The sequence below is a fragment of the Buteo buteo genome, chromosome 1 (genome assembly GCF_964188355.1).
Source record: "Buteo buteo chromosome 1, bButBut1.hap1.1, whole genome shotgun sequence".
Taxonomy (NCBI): domain Eukaryota; kingdom Metazoa; phylum Chordata; class Aves; order Accipitriformes; family Accipitridae; genus Buteo; species Buteo buteo.
In genome coordinates this window covers 20,838,011-20,860,041 of record NC_134171.1, presented here as the reverse complement: position 1 = coordinate 20,860,041, position 22,031 = coordinate 20,838,011, and the positions used below count along the sequence as shown (strand labels likewise).

General features: G+C 34.8%; 1 protein-coding gene across 3 annotated transcripts in view; it reads right to left on the bottom strand.

Moving 5' to 3' along the window:
* The window catches only part of TBC1D19 (TBC1 domain family member 19), a 52,548-nt gene that overhangs the window by 3,003 nt on the left and 27,514 nt on the right, over positions 1 to 22,031 (bottom strand). For 2 of the 3 annotated variants that reach the window (XM_075024165.1, XM_075024174.1), the window contains exons 11-18: positions 20,020 to 20,132; positions 12,734 to 12,808; positions 12,218 to 12,280; positions 7,749 to 7,833; positions 5,405 to 5,449; positions 4,121 to 4,153; positions 1,631 to 1,740; positions 299 to 390 (exon numbers count right to left, since the gene is read on the bottom strand). In XM_075024165.1, the coding sequence (XP_074880266.1) occupies positions 299 to 390; positions 1,631 to 1,740; positions 4,121 to 4,153; positions 5,405 to 5,449; positions 7,749 to 7,833; positions 12,218 to 12,280; positions 12,734 to 12,808; positions 20,020 to 20,132 (616 nt within the window). The remainder of the gene's footprint in view (positions 1 to 298; positions 391 to 1,630; positions 1,741 to 4,120; positions 4,154 to 5,404; positions 5,450 to 7,748; positions 7,834 to 12,217; positions 12,281 to 12,733; positions 12,809 to 20,019; positions 20,133 to 22,031) is intronic. The other variant, XM_075024182.1, reaches the window with a different exon arrangement.

Genomic DNA, 22,031 nt, shown 5'->3' with positions numbered 1-22,031 from the left:
AGGAAATAAATCACTTATTCATGTTGGATCTGATGGAACTAACCGAAACTTAGCTGAATAATGCAGCATTTCTCATAGAGCAGTTCTCCTCTTTTTCATAGAGCATACAGAAAAAACGCACAAAGCACATACATGCAGGTTAGACAAAGGACTCCAACTGACTTTCAAGGAAAAATGGCACATTGATGTTTGCACTTTTGAATAATTTCCCATATCTTTTAAATTAAAACACTACAGAACAGCATTTTCAGAGCAATGAATCTGCAACATTTATAGCAAGTCAGAAAGAAGTACTTACGGCTGAGCCCCAATTTCTCGAAGGTGATAAAAGAGCTGCGGCAGGTGGGTTTGTAGAAGAGTCTCAAACAGCAAACACAATGATACAATGCCCTAATGAAACAAGACCATATCCTTGAATACTAACACTCATCCTGTCAAATCTGAGAAAACAGTATCAGCATGTAAGTATGCATGAATTTTTAATTCAAGCAATAAAACACTATCAATGATATAATACACACAGCTCAGGTAAGCAGGGTGCAGTCAGCTCTAATGCCTTCAGTCACTAAAGCCTTGCTCCTACAATTCTACGTTATGTATTAGCAACATAATATGTTGTGATAGTCCCTTTCAGCTCTAAGTTAGTTACGGTATTTGTACGTCAGGGTTTAAGTCCTTAGTGGGTTATTATAATATGACCTACTTGAAATATTTCCACTTGGATGAAATAGACCTCAGTTGCAAAAAAAACCAGAGGATGTGAGAAATAGTATCCCTCTGATAACTAAAACCAAACAGCAACGGGGATAACTACAAAAAAAGTTAAATGTAAACACATTTTAAAATTTCTTTTAAAAATTACCATGAAAATGAATACATTCCTGTCTGACCCGCTTCCCTGCTATTAATGACTGAAAGCACAATGCACAGCCTTGAAATGGTATATCAAGGAAAGGACTTTCTTTTAACCAGGAAATGTTTTCAAAACGTAATATAACTATCCAGCACTTTGTGAAGGAGAAAAAAAATATATTTACTATATTTTATTATTTTAAAATAGAAGATAAGCCAATTTCTATAATTGTCTTACATTCAAGACAGCTGGTCCTGGTCATAAACATAACCAAATTATTTAAATTAATCTACTAGTGTTAAAAAGCATGTGTTGCCACACAAAGATACTTGAGTTAAAGAAACAGACATTAACTTAATATCACTGAAACAATATCTGTACACATATGATTATATTTTAGTCCCTCTACCCCAGAAAATATTTAAGTGTGCACTTACATGTCATTAATTAAAATGAAAGTGAGTATGCATTTATGTGACTTCTTGAACTCAGAAACCTATTACAAAAAAGACTTGACTCTCAAAAAAACCCCCGCACCCTCATAAAACAAGAACTTTATTAAAGTACTTGATACTCTATAGCAAAGACTAACACTGACGTAGAAAACAAAAATATCCAAACTGGAGTTACCTAATTATTTTTCCAAGCTTGCCTGAAATATTTTAGTATATGTAAAACGTTATATTTTAATCGCATAGAAAATCATGCCACTGTATATTATTGTTCCATAGCAAACAGAATATCAAGTGAGTGGGTTTTAATTCCTAATGAACTTACAGAGGGATGAGAAGAGATGGAATGGAGTCTGAAGAAAAAACGCACATACATCTCACGGAATATCTGATACAATTTGGAAGGTTCATGGTACAGAAAACAAAGTGGAGCAACTGAAAGGATAAAAGAATTATAATTGACTCAACACTGTAAACTGCTAAAAGAGTTCAATGATTAAGTGCATGAAGTAAGAGGAAAAAACCAAGTAATTTATAGTGGTACAATTTACAAAAACAATACTAAACCAATTATTTAGAAGTAAGTATTTTATAATAGAGTCTATCATTTGACGTAAAAAGTTAAGAAAGGGAATACAATACATTATAGGTAAGAGTTGTATAAATTTCAAGAATCTAAACTAATTAGAACCTGCTTACTACAGTGCCGGCTTCCAAAGCATAAGAAATACACTTTAAAGATAGCTTCTCTGGGTGTAGGGAAACGATATGCTAAACAGTGCAAGTTTTTGATTCAACAGCCTATAACTTCCAGTGTGCCCTTGGGCTAGTGACCATCTCTGAATTAGTTCCCCATTTGTAAGACTGGAATAAGTTTGCTGCTTGAAGATGGGTGTTGTGAAAATGAAAATATTAAAAAAATAGCTTTTGGTTGCCACAATAACATCACATAAGTATGACAGACTGATAGTCACCTGTTTATTTCTTATAAAATCTGAAAACCATGGACATTTGGTAGTTTACTGTTTAGAAGTCTTTTAGTATACCTGATTCAAAATAAGAATTGGCTACATTTGTAAAGCAGCAGTTCTCAAACCTTTTTTTTTCAATCAGTCCCTTTTTTCTTTTTGTAAAAGGCTAACATATAGATAAATATGTTGTAGGTATATGCTGCACAAACACAATCAGTTCCCTCTGATTGCTACTCCATTCATTCAATGCATGTTTCACAGACAGTTGTTCTATATACATTTCTGTAAACAGCCTTTTCATCTGCCCACTCATCACATCTACTGCTTCATTTCACAGGTGCATCCATTATGGATGACAGCTTAGATTTTAACACACTCGTAGTCTCTATCTACATTCACCTTCCCTTCCAGGTTTATTTACACAAAGCTAGGGATATGGATACATTTGTCTCCATACATATGTATACACATGCACACAGATATAGATACTTATATATATCTGGATGTATGCATGTGTGAATTCATTTTCATATAGATATATATATATAGATCAGAGAAGGTGGCTTAACAGAAAATAGTGGCATATGTGTATGAGAGGTGGGGTGCTAAGGTAGAGTGAGATGTTCACAGAAATGTGTATTTACATAGGGGTAAGAAAAGCAGAGTGTTACTAGTGTGTATGTTTTTAATGATTGAAGATGGAGGTGGAAGACTTGGCAGCGTGCATATGTACATAAAGGCCAGGAAGATAACAGAACAGTGCCTGACAGTTGGCACCCTAGGAGCGTATGCAGGCGAACATGCAAAAGTGTATAGAGTTTACATAAGGATCCAGATACCTCCTCCCATAGCAGCACAGCATGGAATACACAGGATGTTCTGCTTGGTCCCAGCTACCATACCCACAGCCTGGAGTTACACTACTGTGTTTCTGTTGCCTTGTTTTTCAGCCTCCCTCCTTCTCACAACCAGCATTTTTGGCGCCCTTGTAAAGACAGAGGACAGCAGGGAGGGAAGAAGCTCACACCCAGTTTGAGAGATGCTGTTCTCAAGGGCAAAGTCAAATCCAAACATTTTGAAAAGCGGTTTCACACAGAAAAAGTGAAAGCCCCCTAGTGAGTACCTAAGGAAAAGTTTGTAACTAAGCTGTTCATTACTTCAAAGACTTAAAGATTTCATTTCATATTTAAATTGCCTGATTTTAATGATAGTGTGATCATTAAACTTTATTATTAGCAAAACATAGCATTTTAAGTATAATCTTAAAATCTGCTTGCCCCATGATGCCACAAACACCTTTGATAAATCGAAGGAAAAAAATGAAAAGCTGTAACCAAGTCTCACATTGTTGGAGTATCTCTGCACTAGCTGCCTTGTTACGTCTCAGACTTGAGGAGATCTTTCTGCTCTTCTCCTAGAAATGTTGTTGATATTTGAGCTTTCCCCTTGACACCTGTTCTAGGCAAATGGATACAGCAATAGGCCTTTCACATAATTCATGTTTTTAAAAACTCTTTTCACAGGTAACTTGGTCTAACCAGAAGTGAAACGCAAGAAAAGAGCACTCTGTCAACAAATTTTATCCTTCTATTCATGTACATTAAGATGTATAGCTCAGCTATTAGCTCTCAAAGAAGGAACTCCCACACGGTAGTGGGCTGTAATATAAGCAAATAGAAACAGCCTGGAATGTTTAAAATTATATACATGCACAACAGTCTTCATACACAAAGAAACAGAATACACACAATTTTAAAAGTTGCAGAAAAGTACATACAGCTTTAAACTGCAATATGATAAAAAGCAGTCCTGAGGTTTTAAGAGTTTATAAGAGTCACACTTACCATACATAGAAAAGCCGTGAAAAGGAATTACACCTACAAAACAAAAATATTTCTTTTTTTGTTCTTTTATATTTCTTTTTATCCATGTAAAAAAAAAAGTATTTTTCCCCCAAGTTTCTAAATTCTATTCTGCCTACTATAGGAATGACATATTTCCTTGTTATGGCACCTGCAGTCTTAGGTCTCAATGTTGTAAACATTTAAGTACAGGAATTGTATCACTTACTTCAGTACAACCAACTACATGCTTAAACACATGCCATAGTTCCTAGAAAGCCAAGTAAAGCTTCATTCCCATGAAGTTATTACATATAAGCTTTGCTGAAGTCAGAACCTAATTTCAGATAAATGACAACCCATAAATGTCACACACTGACAAGGAGTGAGCAGGAAAAAAGGAGGCCAAGACCTCTAGTAATTCATGTAGTACTCAGATAAAACATTCAGAGGACTTGGCAGTTGTATCATGACAGTTCTCTACTCCTTTCGAGCTGATCTTAGCTCCCATTCATTAATTTTCATATAGGACCGGTAAGAGGGAGCTGCTTTGGCAAAAGGTCATAAGGACAATGCTTCATGGCTACAAAGCTGCAAAGAATAGCAGAGGCAAAAATGGAAGAAGGGGGAATGAAAGTATGTGCTACAACTGACACCACTGGAACACAGAAGACACAAAAGACAAGGCCAGAGACACAGATTTAAGATTGGTGACGTAAGGCCTTGAAAGCAAGAGAAAAGACCTTGAACTTAAAGTACAAATGCAGCGCAAAAACAGGGAAAGGATTCAATAGACAGGGATTGAAATGGTCAAAAGAGCTGAAAAAAGAATTTGAATAACTGAAGTAACAACAACAGCAATGATATTAACTTAAAATTATATAGATTAGTTATGTCTGAATTTTTAAAATGAACACAAATTTTGAAAGGGTAAGACTTTAAGGTGTGGTTTGTTGTGTACTGAAAAGCTGGGGGCCAGACAGTTTCAGCATGTATCATTCAGATCCTCTAAGCAGTGACACAAGACTGGAATACAAGCTGCTGCACCAGAAGTTGTTTTCCTTCTCCTTCCCACATACTTAGACAAAGTCCGTATGCGACTACTAACACCAGGCTGAATGTGGTTTTGAAGTAGCTTCAGTCCAGCTTACTCCTTTAAATTAACGAATTTTGCAGAATAACAGTGAAATATAATTTGTAATAGAAAAAGAAGTTATCATGTATTTGAGAAAAAAATCCTGTATCTTTCCAATCTGCCACTAGAGGAGGCAATAGCATAATTCTTACCATTTGGAGGATAGAAAACAGCATATTCTTCCATTCCGAGCTTTCCTGTGAATCATCAAACCACAATTAAAAAGTGATTAATCTGCGAAAAGGTGTAAAGATTTAAATAAAAAACGTAGTTTCTAAGTGAAAATTACAAAATCATAACTAATTACATTATTGACCATTTGATATTGTCTAAAACAAGCAAGCAATGCAATAGGTCAGGTATGGCGTCAGATACAAAACTAAAATGCAGCACCAATAAGGGAGGATGACAAAAGTAAAAAAGAGGAGGAAGATTTCAGCAATGCTATCCCATAGAGATTTTATTTGTGTGTCTTAGGAGCTCTAAAGGTGCTTGCTGCAGACCTTGAAGACAGTGAAGCTCTATGAGGGGGTAAGATTAAGGGGGTGAGTCTGCCATGCTGTGGCAGACTGACCTAGGGACAGAAAGGCATTTAAAAATATGTAAGAACAGATAAAAAAAATATTCAAGGCTTCATTAAGTGGCAACAGAGAGGAAGACGGATGGTATAGTTTTGATATAACAAAAAAACATTTAAGTAATCTGTTGGATACAAAAGATTAATTAAGTCATGACAATCGCTGACAGTACAGACTGACCATATAACTTTTTATCTTCCCTGCAAAATAAACATGTTATATTAGTTAACTGCATTTTAACTATAGAACCTAATAATTTAAAACCCACTATTAAAAAATTAAGTGGGTTTAAGCATAATTACAACTAATTAAAAACTGTAATTATTTTATTTTTAAAATGAGAAAATTTAACTAGAAAATGGAATTACTTACATGAAAATTTATAGAATATTCAGAGATCAATTAGATCTCTGTGTATTTTGTTCACTCTACACAGAACTTAGCACAGGAAACTTTTGTCAGGTTCAATGAAATCTGGACTTAGATATTTTCCTGTAGCATGAATTAAATGAATTAAATTCAAAATTACCCTGCAAAGCACTTGCCTACTACCCCATGAAAATAAAATCCAGTATTTTCCAATTACAGAAATCAGTTGTTTCATTAAAATAAAAAATATTTTTTACTTTTCCTTTCAATAGTTTGCTTGCTGTGCAGCCAGGAGTTGTAATCTGTAAGGAGAGTATTTTTAGCATAAAGCACATCTCTTGGAAAATCAGCCAAAAATAGGACCTACAAGCCTTTCGGATTTACACTGCCCAGGTTCAGCAGAGATTTAGATTTCAGCAACTTCATTCCCCAGATTTGTCTAGCAATAGGTAGGATGTTCCCCATAGTTGTGTTTCTGGGCTGCCACGGCTCTGTGCCTGAAGCACGACCTGGGATCCCACTGCTGTTCTGCTGTCAGGTGAGCCCTTTGCTTGTGTCATGAATAAGGTAAAGAAAATACCCTAATTCAGTTAAAGAGAGAGAAAAGACCTACAAAGCAATAAAGGAGGAAGAAAAAAATTAGAAAACAAACATTGCCTCTAGTGACATAAGAAGCAGCAAGACAAAAACAGTCAGCAGAGGTCCTGTTCAAAAAAAGTACTTGGTATGGGGATCACATTTGGCTAAATACACAGGCACGAGGGACCAAGGAAGAAAATGGGAATGCAGAAGGTAAAGGTACATGGAAAAAAAAAAGTGATTGGATGGCTGAATGATTCAAGAAGGAAGACAAAATTAGGAACCTCTGGGTAAAGTCAAGGCAGGTGAGGATCTAAGAAGCAAGGAAAGAGTCCAGAAGTATGGCATTAGAAGCTGGCAGAGAAGGCAAGTGGACTGAACCAATGAATTTAAGATTGTTGAGAAAAATGAGACTCACATGAGAACTTAAGCCAAAGAACATCCGAAAGTAAGCTAATACTCTGGAAGATACTATGCTTTGAAAAAAATCAGTGTAAGATTGCCTGGTAGAGCTCTGGTCTCCCAGACCTTCGAACAGAGACCACAGTTCTTCAGCAACATGTCTACAAATATCTGCAAAACTCACTGCTTTGGGAAGATAACACCCTATCACCACTGCCAGTTGCTAACTTTACTGAAGTTGCCGAGGACAAGGTTGAGTACTTAAATTTCTATCTCTGATGAAGACAGATGTCAAGATTTTACCATATTGTCATAGTTATGTTTAGTTTATTGTGGTAAAACACTGGAGAATTATACACCGAAAACTACAGTAAAAGAACAACATTGCAATCTGGCCTTCTAATCTGTCAGAATCTGTGCAGATGTCAGCTGGATACATGAAGTTTTTATTAACGTTCTTTTAAATGTAGTCTACTAGGTGTAGTGAATATAAAGCAAATTCACATACTGTATTACTGCAGCAGTCAACAAAAATCTATACAATCTTTTTTAAAACAACTCCTTTTACCTCGTATGTATGATTTGGGTGGAGTGGCACTACTGTAAGTAAAGTGCTCCAATACAGATGTATCTCGGGAAAAACAGAGTAATACCTGTAGAAAAGACAGCATATAAAAATCAGCTGACTTACTGGATCAAGAAAGCAATGTCAAACAGATTTAAGGACCTGCCTTAATTAGCACCTATTAGATGCTATTGAAGAGAGCTAATAACGTTGAAAGCTCTTGACCAACTTACTTTACGTTCCTGTTCAAATTTCCAGGCTCGCTTTGAACTTGCTATGATTTTACCTTCACATTCACTTGTTGTCAGTAATATATCCACATTCTCCAACCCTCCTCTTTGTCTCTCAGCACAGGTTTATCCCCCTCTGTCACATCATTAGTGACTGTGCATGCAACTGGCTGCTTTCATGTCTATTACATATTTTTCTATTCAGTTACTATGACCTGGGGAAGTCCTAGTAAGTGAATAAGCAAACAAAACATTTACACTTTCACATGTGTGCTGTTCCAGCAGACTGATCCTTACAATTGCTTTTGTTCCCAGGAGCTTTACAGAATGCCTGCAAGATACTCAGTTCTATCAAAAAGCACAGATTATAGTGTTCACCTCATATCCATAAGTTCTGAAATGCACATTGTATTTTGTAAAACATGTTTGTATTTTTGTTTACACAAATGAAAAATCCAGTATTCACAGCAATTGAGTATAAAATTAAATAGTAAAAGCATTCCTAGAAAAAAATTAGCAATAAAGTCTCTCATCTTATATGCAGTTGTAAAAAAATGTAATAATTAGCATTGTACGTTAAAATCTTCACGTTTTCATACACTAAAAGACTGCACTACCAAGAATGTACACAAGAGGGCAGAAGTAAGACAGAGTTCAACTTGCTGCTGACTTGCATAAAATCATAGAATGGTTTGGGTTGGAAGGGACCTTTTAAAGGTCATCTAGTACAACCCCTCTGCCATGGGCAGGGACACCTTCCACCAAAGCAGGTTGCTCAAAGCCCCATCCAACCTGGCCTTGAACACTGCCAGGGATGGCGCAGCCACAGCCTCTCTGGGCAACATGTTCCAGTGCCTCACCACCCTCACAGTGAAGAACTTCCTCCTTACATCTAATCTAAATCTACCCTCTTTTAGTTTAAAGCCATTACCCCTTGTCCTATCACTACATGCCCTTGTAAAAAGTCCCTCCCCAGCTTTCCTGCAGGCCCCCTTTAGGTACTGGAAGGCTGCTGTAAGGTCTCCCCAGAGCCTTCTCTTCTTCAGGCTGAACAAACCCAACTCTCTCAGCCTGTCTTCATAGGAGAGGTGCTCCAGCTGCCCGATATCTTCGTGGCCCTCCTCTGGACTCGCTCCAACAGGTCCATGTCCTTCTTATGTTGGGGGCCCCCGAGCTGAACGCATACCTTAAACCCTCTCTGCTCTTGCAGGTTTTTAAGAGTTTTGTTTGTTTAACTGTAGCAAAAGTGGAAATATTCTAGACGGTGTTTCACTACATAATTTATTGTGAATAAAAATGAACAGATTTTTCCTTCAACTAATTATTGCAAACATTTTCCGGATATCAGCATCTGTCAAAAGGAAACATGCAAAACCAAAACACTGTGACATCTGAATATCATTGCTTTTTTTTTTTTTTTTTATGGAAAGCAGGTCATATTTTGAGACTTTTTCTTCTTTTGAACCTCAAAACTATTTCTCAGATACAAACATCTTTTAAAAAATAGTTTCTTTATCTCAAACAGTTTAAGCTAAATATTATTTTTGCACAATACACAATCATTTTCATAGCTGCCAAAATATAGCTGACAATAACAATAAACAGGCAAATGTAATTCTCTGTATATGTTAACTGAGGTGAAAGAAAAAGAAACTAATCTAAAAGGGACATAAATTATGTTCTCTCATAGGGGAAAGAATGTAACCTTAATTTGAGGCCCCCCTTTTTAGGAATACAGTGTCCAGTACCAGTATCTGGAAGTCTTTAAATTAAGACTGTGCATCTTCATATGAGATAGACTCTAGCTCAAACGTAAGTTATGACTATACCTAAAAACTGCTGGGTGAGGTTCTTCGCATGTATTCATTATGCAGGATGCAAGACTAAAGTATTCAAATTGAACCTCTGGCCTGAAATAATGAATTTACAAATTTATTAATTCATGTATTATTTTTCTTATTCACAAAAATGATAACCCTAAAGAAAACAATAACACAGACCTCTTTTTAAGTACAGAAATGTTTGGCAACCTATTAGGTATTTATAATCAAAACTGAAAAGAAAACCACTGAATTCAAAGGACTGAGAAAAAAAAACAACAAACAAAGCCAAAGCTTTTATTGAAAAGAAATTATTATATTAAAATAACTGTATTCTATTTCAATAAAAAGGTAGAAAAAACATGTAAACTTTGGGATAAAGAAAGCAAAGATATTAAAGGAAATAAATTACATAATTTCACAGTGTTCTTCCCGAAAAGGATTGCATGCTACTAAAGAGGTAACAATAATCCAAGCAAATACCCTCATTGTTATTTTATGCCCAAAGTTTCTGGTTTTGATGGATGCTTTATCTGTTAAGTAATACACAGATAAATGTCACACTGTGCTTAATGCCTTAGAAAACGTAGAGGCAGTAACTAGTCATGAAAAAAACCCACAAACTCAAATGCAAACATAGAAATAATTTATCTGGTTTAAACTAACATTTTCATTACCTATTTTATTTAGCCAATATTTAATTCCAGTTATCAAATGAAATCAATAAATAATATTCTATATCAGAGTGACTCATACTGCAGAATTTTTCCAGGGGCCATAGAACAAAATAACTTGGCAGCAATGCATTTGCAAATTAGGTTGGAAGAAAAAATTATCAAGGAAAATGAATAACTTTCTTCTAGAAAAGAGTCTGAGGAATACCACAAAGTACCAATCAAAACTAGAGCAACTAATAATTAGAAGTTTGAGATATTCTTTGCCTCAAAGCCTTGCAGTAAAAATAGCCACTTAATTTTTCAAAGATTTTGGTGACTCTCCTTCAAATTACTAAGGATAGTTTAGTCCTTTCTGTGATTTTCATTCTGTAATCATTCTTTTAGTTTAACTGTGCTATATATTGAGAATGATGAACAAAATCTATTTCTGATGGTCTTCAAACAAAGGATTATACTGTATACTAGTTCATACTCCTTCAGAGATTATAATCCTGTGTCCACTGGAACTGTCAGTTAATGACTAATTAAAATGCCTTAGTAGTCTATAGAATGAATGAAGCAGAAATAAGAATTTCACATCCCATGATGAAGGTAAAATGTTACAATAATGAAGATCATCTTTGACCCTTAAATCAAGAAAAACTTCAACATGTAAGTATTTTAGTGAATAAGTATCAATGTTTGAGTTGTCATTATGTAGTCACTTTTCAAGTTTTAATTCAGAAACAAATTCAGATACAGATCTTAATACTGTAAGTATTTTTAAGTAAAAAAGGCTGTAATTTCATGAGGTTATAATTTTAAGTATTAATGTTTAAATGCTTATTATGCTAAAATATTATATGTAGACATGATTGAATAGTATGCTTAAATAGTAACACATATTTTTATATCCATATGGACTAAGCAGCATTAAGGAAAGTTTCTTGCTTAGTTAAATTATTAGCAGTTTGACATATTGCCATCAAAGAAGAAATCATTTAGTTTCACATAGCTCTAAAACAAAAAATTATCAAGTCTAACCTAACAGATGTGACTAATGAAATTGAAAGCACTGTGGAAATGTTAAGTTTGCTGCATGACATTTATATTGACACTGCAATCAACTACACATTAGGAAATTCATAAATGTAATCTCCTTCTATTTAAGGGCATTTGACAGGCAGCAATGAGGATAATTCTTTGTAAATTATCTGGGTTCCCCATTGATAGAAGCAGCTTTGGAATGGGAGCAATCCTAAAAGTAACCATACATATCACTACCTTATGCAGAATCAATGTCTTCAATTTAAAAATATGTCAATACAATATCTTTTACGCTTACTGCAGTAGGTCACTGTAAAGCAGTATTTTTTTATTTTTTTTTTTAAACTGGAACCCTTAATATACTTCTCAAGCCTTAATTCCTCTGTATGCCACAGCTATTAATAATTTTATTATTGCAAACCTGGAAAGGGGAAGAATATGGCTGACTCCATATTTTCGGGCTTACTGCATGGGAAAGACATTGTGTAGGGTCCTTTAGAGTAGGAGTTTTAGAAGCCTGTCCTGCTTAATCTGTTTAAGTGTACAAGATTGTTATTCAGAAGGGAAAGTATATGTAATGCAGCAAACAGATGCATCTGCTTAGGGCCCCACTGTACTCTGCCTACACATGAAACACAAAGGCAGTCCTTACTCCAAACATGGTATAATCCCACAGGAGTATACTTTCTAGCTTTTCTAAGAAAAAATTAGTTACATACCTGATATAAATAATCCTCAAATACAAAATAGTAGTCATCATTGCTTGCTGTCAGCTTTACATCCTGTAATAAAAAAATACAGCAGTCTGAAGCCAAAAGATCTTTTCAGACTCCCATAGAAGCTAAACTTAACACAGTGGTAGAAGACACTGTTTCACCATTGAATCACGAAAGAGCTCTAGTTAGGCATATACTCCATATTTTAAAAATAAATAATGCTATATTAACACGATGATTAAAGTATTCGAACTTGAAACCTGAAACGGAAGCAGTCGGATCCCAGTGCTTTCTTCCTCACAAAACCAGTTATTCCTTCAAATGAAGTTACTGCTTCTTTATGACTTAGCACCTCAACTCAAACCAATGTCTTACAAAAAAGCTGACACAGGCACAAGGAGAGAGTTTACAATAATAAATTCACACTAATTATTCTTATACTGCTTAAAACCAAACCATCTAACATACTGGTGTGATGAGTATATAAATCACTTAATCACTGTTTAGTAAATTACTTACTTTGTAAATCAGGCTGTCCACTAAAAGGTCATGCTGAATCACATTTGACTTAAGCTGTTCATAATACAAGATATCCTAAAATTAAAAATATTATCATCATCAGTCTGAGACACAACTTTAATTTGTATTTAAACTAACAAAGCCAATTTTTAACAATAAAAAAAATTTTAAGCATGTATTCAGCTGAAAAACCCACTGCGCAATTTATGAAGCATTCTATCACAGTTTATTCTAGTTCAAGCCCTAAGAAATGAGGCAGAGAGCTGAGACATTATAAAATGTGCTCCCCTTTAGATAATTAATAAAATGTGAATGAAGGAACTAGTTCGAACCAAAGATCCATATCTTCCAACCTTTGGGTCTCTCTATACCCAAAACCTTTTCAATGCTCAAAATCATTACACTCTTTTTCTTTGTCACCCTCTATTTTCATGCACCTCTCCACCAGTAGATTTCATCGTATCTTCTACCATTACTGCGTTGCTGCAAATTTTTGATATTAATCTAATATGAATCTCTAAATAGTTTAAATTTGTGAAAAGATGAAATGATAAATATATAAAAAAATCTTCTGAAGAATACAAAGAACTCAGACCTTTTTTTAAATTCCAATTACTTCCTGAATGTCTACAGAACATACACAAGGGTGAAACGATGGGGAAAAATCAGAATAAACACTTCTCTGCTTATTCTGTCCCTTTCTTCTTAGAGCTTGCAAAGGAAAAAAAAAGAATTAAATATCTCACTATCATCATGTAATTCCTAAATCCCTAAATGCCTCTCTGCCATTATGCCTACAATTGAATACCAGTTTCAGATTGAGTAACACAGTTTCAGATGGATTTGGAGTAATTCATAAACTAAATCAGCAGTCCCAAACCACCTTCCCACTTCACAAAACTATTTTGATTTCAATGTGTCTCTATGGACACCACACAAACACTTGTATATTTCAAGCTTTACATAATATTTACTGCTGATTTCTTTGCAAAAAAAGGGTAAGCCTGGAGTAAGGTTTTAAAGAACAAATGGGAAGTAAGATGAGATTTTGAGAAAGAGAGAATGGAAAAAAATAAAGAGAAAGCTAGGGAATATTGTAATTGTTCTTTGTATTAATCCAAAACTGAGATGCAGTGAATAGTATACACTTAGAAACTATCAGAATTAATATATTATTAAGCTGTTAAGTTGAAATGAGGACAAAAGCTGTATTTATTAAGTACTGATAACTACCACAGGGAATATATTTACATTTTGCTTTCTGAGCAATAAAAAGGGGAAGTATAAATACTACACTATTTCTTTAGGAAGGATCAGACATAAATATCTACTAAATGCAAATTATTTGCAGTATGAATGTAGCATTCTGTTGTTAGAAGCCACAGAGAACTACTCTAATATTCAAGTCACAATTTTAAAGCATCAATACTGTAGTCTAATTAAGTGTAACGCTGCCAAATGAATAATATCTAAAGTTTTTTTTGCCATCTCAAATGGTTGTATATATTAGAACAGAAGGAGCTAATAAAAAAATCCAGAACCAAAACTTAATTTTCATGCTAAGCAGACTGCATGATTAACTGTTTCTGGTGTACATGCAAGTACTCCTGCTTAAGAAATGGTACAATGAAACTCATGACTACAAGGGTACTAGATAATGCAGCTACTAATCTATCATAACTGGAGAAAGAGATTCTAATAACCTCATGGTTTCCTGTTACCATTTCCTAGCTCTTAGTTCTCTACAGCTGCCTTGAACAATTTCTAAGGGCTGGCTGGGAGTGGGAAATGCAAGTGGTGTGAAGGAAGAGAGTAAACTTTTGCTACACACATATAGATAACACTTTAAATTTATATGTAGAAACAAGTTTTCTTCTTAAAATACTTTCACCTGAGGTCACACAGTGGCTCCAAGCCAGAAGTTCACATTATCACTAACCCAGTGTTTTGTGCTAACCTTCTCCTTCCTGAATTAGAAAGCCATTCAATTATGTTTTATGTTTGCTCGCAAGAGTCTATAGATTTTCCTGTTATTATTAAAATTATTGTAAAACCACAACTAAAAAGTAATCACTGAAGTACATGGTCCATTCATCTTAACAGTCAGAATAACTTGGTATTAAGTTTAATTGCTGCTGATTTATTCACACTTAGAATAGACTTAGTGATTTGGTATGCAAAGAATGACTTTCCTGAATGTATGAAGAACAGATTTCTGTACAAGAAAAAAATTCATAAATGATGCTCTACTGTACTGACATCATGAGTTTAGAATGCTGGTTTCAGTGCAGTTTTGTTTATGGCATCATACTGAACTATGATATGTTGTTAATTTCTTAAAATGTTTACCAGCTTCCTATTCTTAATTCAACTGCATTAACTGAAATGTAAAGAATCATGTTAATTGCAATTATGCATAAATTACAGTTTATGCCAATAGCCAGTGAACAGAACCCTCCACAGAAGAAAAACAGAAGACTGCTGAAAGAAATTTAAATTAAATAGGTTTAACCAGAACAGAGGATTTGCTATTTGTTAACACAGAATGACGCATGTATTTAAACTATTCTGTAACATTTCTTTTCGTTTTAGCAAAGCTAAAGTGTAGAAACTTTCCATTTCCCACCCTTCAGACTTCTGTACTGATTTTAGAAAACAATCTACTTATTAGCATATAGGGCAAGTACTGTCTGAGTTAGAACAGAGACTTGAATTCCTTAGCCTTAACCAATAGGATGTACATTTTCTGAAACACATACCCTTCCCAATTTTCCTCCTTAACTTGTTTCAATTGGGGTAAATATTTCAAGCAATTAAAAAGGTGGTAAGAATAAGCAACCTGATGTTTAGGGCACTGTCTTAAAAGAGAGAACAACTGGGCTCAGACTCTTCAGCAACTCGCAGAAACTGAATACAAGTTCTTTATAATTCAGTTGACTACTTTCTTCAATACGATTTTAAATGAAAAGGGTCAACAGTTCATCAACTTTTCTTTTTTCAGAAATAATAGTTTCTCCCTTGCTCTCACAAAAACCCACTAGGACAACTTGGTCATTACTCAGAAAAAATCAAACACGGTTTGCTCTTGCTGTTATAATTTCAGCATGAACTAAAATTTCAAACATGATTCAAAACTCTACCCTGAAAAAATGAATAACAAATTTACATTGCAAACATTAGCAGAGTAAAACAATACTTTTACATTTATATTGTGAGACTTCAATAATTTAGTAAAAAGACCAAAAGGTCAAGCTGTCCACCTGAACTAGAACTCATGAGAAAAAGTTTGGGAAACAAATCAGAAATTATTGAAAAGATGCTTGCAAGGCAAACCCAATCATAACCATTCTAGGAATAAAGGCTTTAAGTCCTTGCTTGTCATTCATTTTCTCTTAAATTGTGACTGTTGTGATGCAAAATGAAGTCTGGGCTTGGGAATCACATCAGTTTTTCAGCCACAACTTGTCTACAAGAGAATCTTGCCCATGCCTCTCCATAAGACAAGAGGCTTGATTCATGCTGCATTAATAAATTTATTCCTTATAACTGAATCATAAGCAAGATTGGTTACAGATTTACTTTCAAGCCACATGACTCTTGCTCAGTGATCAGTTTCTCACACAGTGAGGAATGTTTTTAAGAGCTTCACTCAGGCTTCAAAAAAGATTCAAGTCTCATTTTGCTATTTTATTGGCTGCATTTCTTCCTCCAGATGAGATAACTAACTACTACCAAGGTTCAGGAATGTCCAAAAATGTGGTACAATTCTTACCCTAAAATTTTTTTCAGTTATAAAACAAGAATCATACCATTTTCATCTGATTCAACCTTTCTTCTCTGTATGCCAAATCTTAACCTAACCTTGATTTGTAAACTTTTTCCTTTTTAAAAATGTATTGCATTTTTATATAGACTATAGCTTTTCTCAAAATTATATATATTTTTTTATACTGCACCTCCAAACATACTTATCTTTCCAAGTTGAAACAAAGTACATTTCAGGATTGCAGTGCCCAGCCCTCCTGACCTTACAAAGCCACATACCAAAATTTCCACCCAAAAAAGTCACACCGTATCCACCTGAGAGCATAAGGAAAAGGGAGCTCTGAAAGTAGCTCACAGGCAAGAGAGAACAGTATCTTCCAGCAGTACCCAGCAAAGCTACTTTAAACAGAATCTGGTGATTCACCTTCTTTGAAATTAAGGTTTGGATTACTCAGCCACCTCTGTGCAGGCACAGTCCACCTGTGGCCTGTCACAAAATCCCTGGCACAGAGGAGCTGCACTCTCACTGCTGAACCGTCAGCAGCTCACGATTAAATTTTAGGTTACCCTCGTCATTTGATTGCACTATCTATACTTGCCTCTCAAATCTAATATAAGAAATGGGTGGGTGAAGCATAGAACGAGGAATATGAAGAAAGACTGACATTGAGAAGTCTAGAAAGGAGACACTAAGATTTGTGGGAATCGGATGAAACCTAAAGAATGGCAACCAACATTAATGAGGTGAGCTGCAGATTTTGGAACAGAAGTACCAGAAACAAATACAAAACAAAAAAACTAAACAGATTACATAAAGAGAAAATGAACAAAAGAGCTACAGAGAGTCCCTCCAGGCAAATCCTGGAAGAGGATCCAAAACTTATTCTCCTTTTACCAGACACCTGTGATATCTACTTGTAAAGTACATCCTTCTCTAGTCAAACATGATGATAGTGTATTACTGCTACTGGCTTCTCTGCTGTTTGAATGGTGCAGTGGGTACCTTTGCCTACTGATCGTAATCTAAATAACCCTACTGATAAGGCATAGAGTTACATCATGTTCCACTATGAACTTGTCACCTCACCTATTTATTAAGTTTTAAAACCTAGGAAACTACATTGAGTAAAAGCTGTAGTAAAGCAAAGCATTACTAATTTCTGCATGCTGGAATTTTCAGAATTGAGACTGATTTTCAACCCATTAACTTAAAAAATTAGAGGAAAAAAAACCTGTAAGGTAATGAACAATTTTGGTTTTTAAGCACTGCTTGAATAGTATGCAGTGAGTAAACAATAGGGTAACACACTGAACAGAAGTTAAAAAAAAATTAAACAGATTCTCAGTAAGTGTGTGCCATCCATTTTGTGCAATCAACAAGGCAGACATCCCACAGGAAAAACTGTAATTGTGTGATTCAAGATCATATGATAAAATATATATATATACATACAGCAAATCGGACTGTTTGCACAGACAATATTAACTGTGACACTGTTCAGCTTTTAAATGTTTGACTTTGCAACCTTAAAAATGCTCTTCTAACACAGTTTCTCTAAAATGTACCATTACAAATGAAAACTAACAAACAATTCATTGCCAGGAAATGTGTTTACACATTTCTAAATAATCCTGCCTATAGAGCTTACAGTTTATCATTTTTACAATTACAATGCTAGATTGCTAGTATCATCCCTTGCTTGGCTGTATATTAGCTTTATACAGAGGCTGAGCTTTACTGAATAAAATTTTCCAAACAACAATATTGGATACTAACACACACAATGCTGCCCACAACAAACCCTCATAATGTTTTACATTAAAGAAAGGAAATTCATGGTCCTTATGAGTTATAGATTCATACAGCTATAAATGTAATAGTGTCTAAACTACAAATCAGAAATATTACAGCAAGAAATCTCTGCAATCACACAATTCAACTTCAGCAGAGAAACTGTACACAAGAGGTAAAGAAGTGTTAGAGAAATGAATAAAATCTATATGAAATACAGCAGATCATAAAACAGCTACATGTATCTGAAAAAGACTTTATTATACTTTACAAAAAATAAAGTAGTACTTTCAGTATATGCAAAAAGAAGGTCTCAGGGTGTTAGCATTACCTAACAGTAAATTGAGTTAATAGCCTCACAGCAGAGACTAACCTTTTGAGAATGTCTAAAAAACTCACACTTCATGCATAGTATAAACACATATTAAAAACAACTGCAAACTAGAGTTAACTTTTAAAGGACCTAACGGTGTGGCTGACAAATATATTAATAGGCAGCCATAGCTTGTTCCTCTTAAAAAAAGGTAACTGTTGAAAATGGTCCATGTGAATTTCAGGAAATGGATTTTAATAAATCTATTTCCATAACAACTCATGATTTACATGAATATAAAATGAAATATTTTATCATTTTTCTGATTATTATCTTGACTTTCAGTCATCAAAACAGAATGCCTGGCTTTTTTATTCAATTATTTCACTATCCACATTAAGATAAAAATGCTCTTAGAGCATGCAGCATTTAACAGAATATAAACAGATGCAATGTAACCAACAACATTAATGTCACACCTTTAATACTCCTAAACTAAGTAATTCTAATACCAGACCAAATAACTTCAACTCCTTAGGTAGGCTGCCAATGAACAAGATTTACATTTGTTTTTAAGGGCAAGATCTTATGATTGTACTATGCAGTTACCAATAAATGCCCCAGTATTACAAGAAAATGGCTACATCCTCAAAGGACATGAGATACTGTAAAATTATCAGATTTATGAGCAAATTTACATGTATGCATGTTATTTTTTATTGCAATAAAAGCCTTGCATCAAAGTATTCACAATTCTGTAAAGGTTTAAATAGGGATTTAACATTTTATGGTATATTAGATATGCTGACTATAGCATGGCTTCGGATACTGCAAAAGGTTTGATTGTTGAGGACTTGAGTCAAATATAAGGTACTATGAAAAACTGTTGCTGTACAAGGGAGTATGGAAACAATGCACATCTTACTAGTTCCTCTTTATGTCTTTTTGATTGTACATATGTAGAGTATCTGCAATAATACAGAAAGCAATTTACAAGATATGTACATGCATATGATGACAGGTTCAAATAGCCACAAAAACGGCATAGCACACCTTTTTATAAAACTTAGCAAAGATAAGAGAGGTTCAGTCTTCTATCCAGGACTTTTTTCTTGTCCCCTTCTGAAAAAGTCAGCACCATACAAGAAAGCCTCAGGAACTAGCCAGATCAATTGAATAGTTCGTTCTACAGTATTTTGCTCATATATCTGTTAAAAAATTAGGGAAGACCCTGAAAGACTTCACCACAGCAAAGAGTTTTTTACAGGTATGTTTCTATTTCTCATAAAATGTTTATCAATTTCTGTGACAACTCAGTAGGCATTTCTATTTTTGAAAAAGATCACTAGAAGATACATGCTTGCACATTTGTGTTTTCACCTAGTCTTCATATTTTACTCTCACTTTGCTCCTTACCTCTGGCTGATTAGAAATATTGAGAATGAGGGCCCACAAATCAGCTCGGAGTGCTGTTGGACAACCCTGACGAACATACTGTTGAGCTGCAGCACTATCTTGCTCTGCTAAAACTGTAAGAAACAAAGCAGGTAATGAATTCATGTAGTTTACGACTTCCAAAGTTTATCAAATTATCAAATGCTTTAATTTTTAACTTTACAAACTGGTTTACCATGCTGTAAGCATTAGCTAATGGGAAAATATCTAAAAGATCTGGTTTCCACAATGCAATTTTGAAGTAGTTCCCTGGGAAACAAGGCAATTGATACTAATAAGCAAGGCTCTTCGCAGAACAGCACTTAGTATGTAACCTCTTAGTATGTACCTGTGACTGTTATCAAGGCTAGTTGCAGCTAGTAGGCTGGCATCAAGCAGAACAAGCAGCTGTATACAGTCACAAAATACTCCTGTTTAACTGTGAGTGGTATCTCAGTTCAAATAGGAGATTGCCACTCATTCTGTTTTTATGTGTCTCCCCTATTTTTATGTTAACTACATGAATATGTTCACAGATAACTGTGGGGCAAGAATTTTCCATCTTGGAGCATAATGTCATATTCCTTCATGATTGGTAAACGTACTCTGGAGGATAAAAACTTTCTTTCTCAAAAAAATTTGGTTTTCCTTCAGACTGACATAAACCAAATACTCTACTGTTGACAGGTTTGCTTAGATGTGTCACTGCTGTGAAGCTTTAGGCTACTCTGTCACAAGGGCCTCATCCTGAATACAGTACTGTACATACCTTAGAGCAGATTATCTCATTCCTTACTTAAATCTGTAAGCTTGAAAGATATGCACCTTTAGCTATTCTAATCTGGTAGAAGTGTTGTTTCCCATTGAGGTTATGTGATTAACTGTACCCTCATACCTAAAATGTTTTTCACAACACAGAGAGAGTTGGGAGAATATTTCTGTGAGATTACCTAGGCATTAGATTGGTGGTGTACTGGTACTCAGAAGTTTCCAAATCTGTATCCTCTGATTTTTCTGAAGTCTCTCAGAAATAACTTGCTTTTCTAAATTTCACTAAATTCAATATTCAGAATATCTGCCCTGACATGACTTAGAAGGATGAGGTTTGGAATTATAAATCTATTTAATTGATTCCTCTCTCCTTCCTTCTCTTCTTAAATACTGAATAAACCAGTCTGCCAATTTTCTGTTTAGCCTGCAGAGCTCTAACACAGATGGTGTGTGATCCTTTTTTCCTAAACAAGGAGGGCAAAAAGAAAAAACATTCCTACATTCCTCACAAAACTTTGGAAAAGACTGCGATTCATCTCATTGTCCATGAGTGTTCACCTTACTGTTTCTTACTGAGACACAAAATATTAAAAAGTAGCTTTGCTATATACAGGTTTTTCCTAAATACAATAAAGGAAATTCCTCAGACTTGGCAATACATCTAATATAAAAGCAAAATCAATACACCAGTGGCAACCAAAGTCATAACCAACACCCCATAGAGCATGCAGTAGGATTCCTACCGAATTAACTGAGATTTCAGTTTATGGTCGAGACTCTTAACTTACATTTTTACAAAATCCTGTGTCTTCACATATAGGAAAAGCTAAGACAATCTCTGTAATAGAGGCTGCTCTACACAGACAAGAGATGAGGAGTAAGAATTACATTGCGGAGTTGAATGACTGGCTCAGGAACTCCGGATGGGGAATTTATTTGGAAGAACAGGAAAAGAACAGAAAGATGGATATTACCCTAATGAGTTGCTCTTGGATCAGAAAACAAACGATGAGGGATAGAAAGAGGACCGCAAAAGGAGAAGTAAAAAAGAAAGGTCACCATTTTGCTACTGCAACAAAAAAAAGGGATGGAGGACTTTCAGGATGGTATCCATTCTGTTTTTTCTTCAATGGTGATAATGTTAGCAGGAATCACAAGAGACAGTAAGGAGCAGATATTGATGGATTTCAAACATTCCTTTTATGTTTCTTCTATGAGCAAAC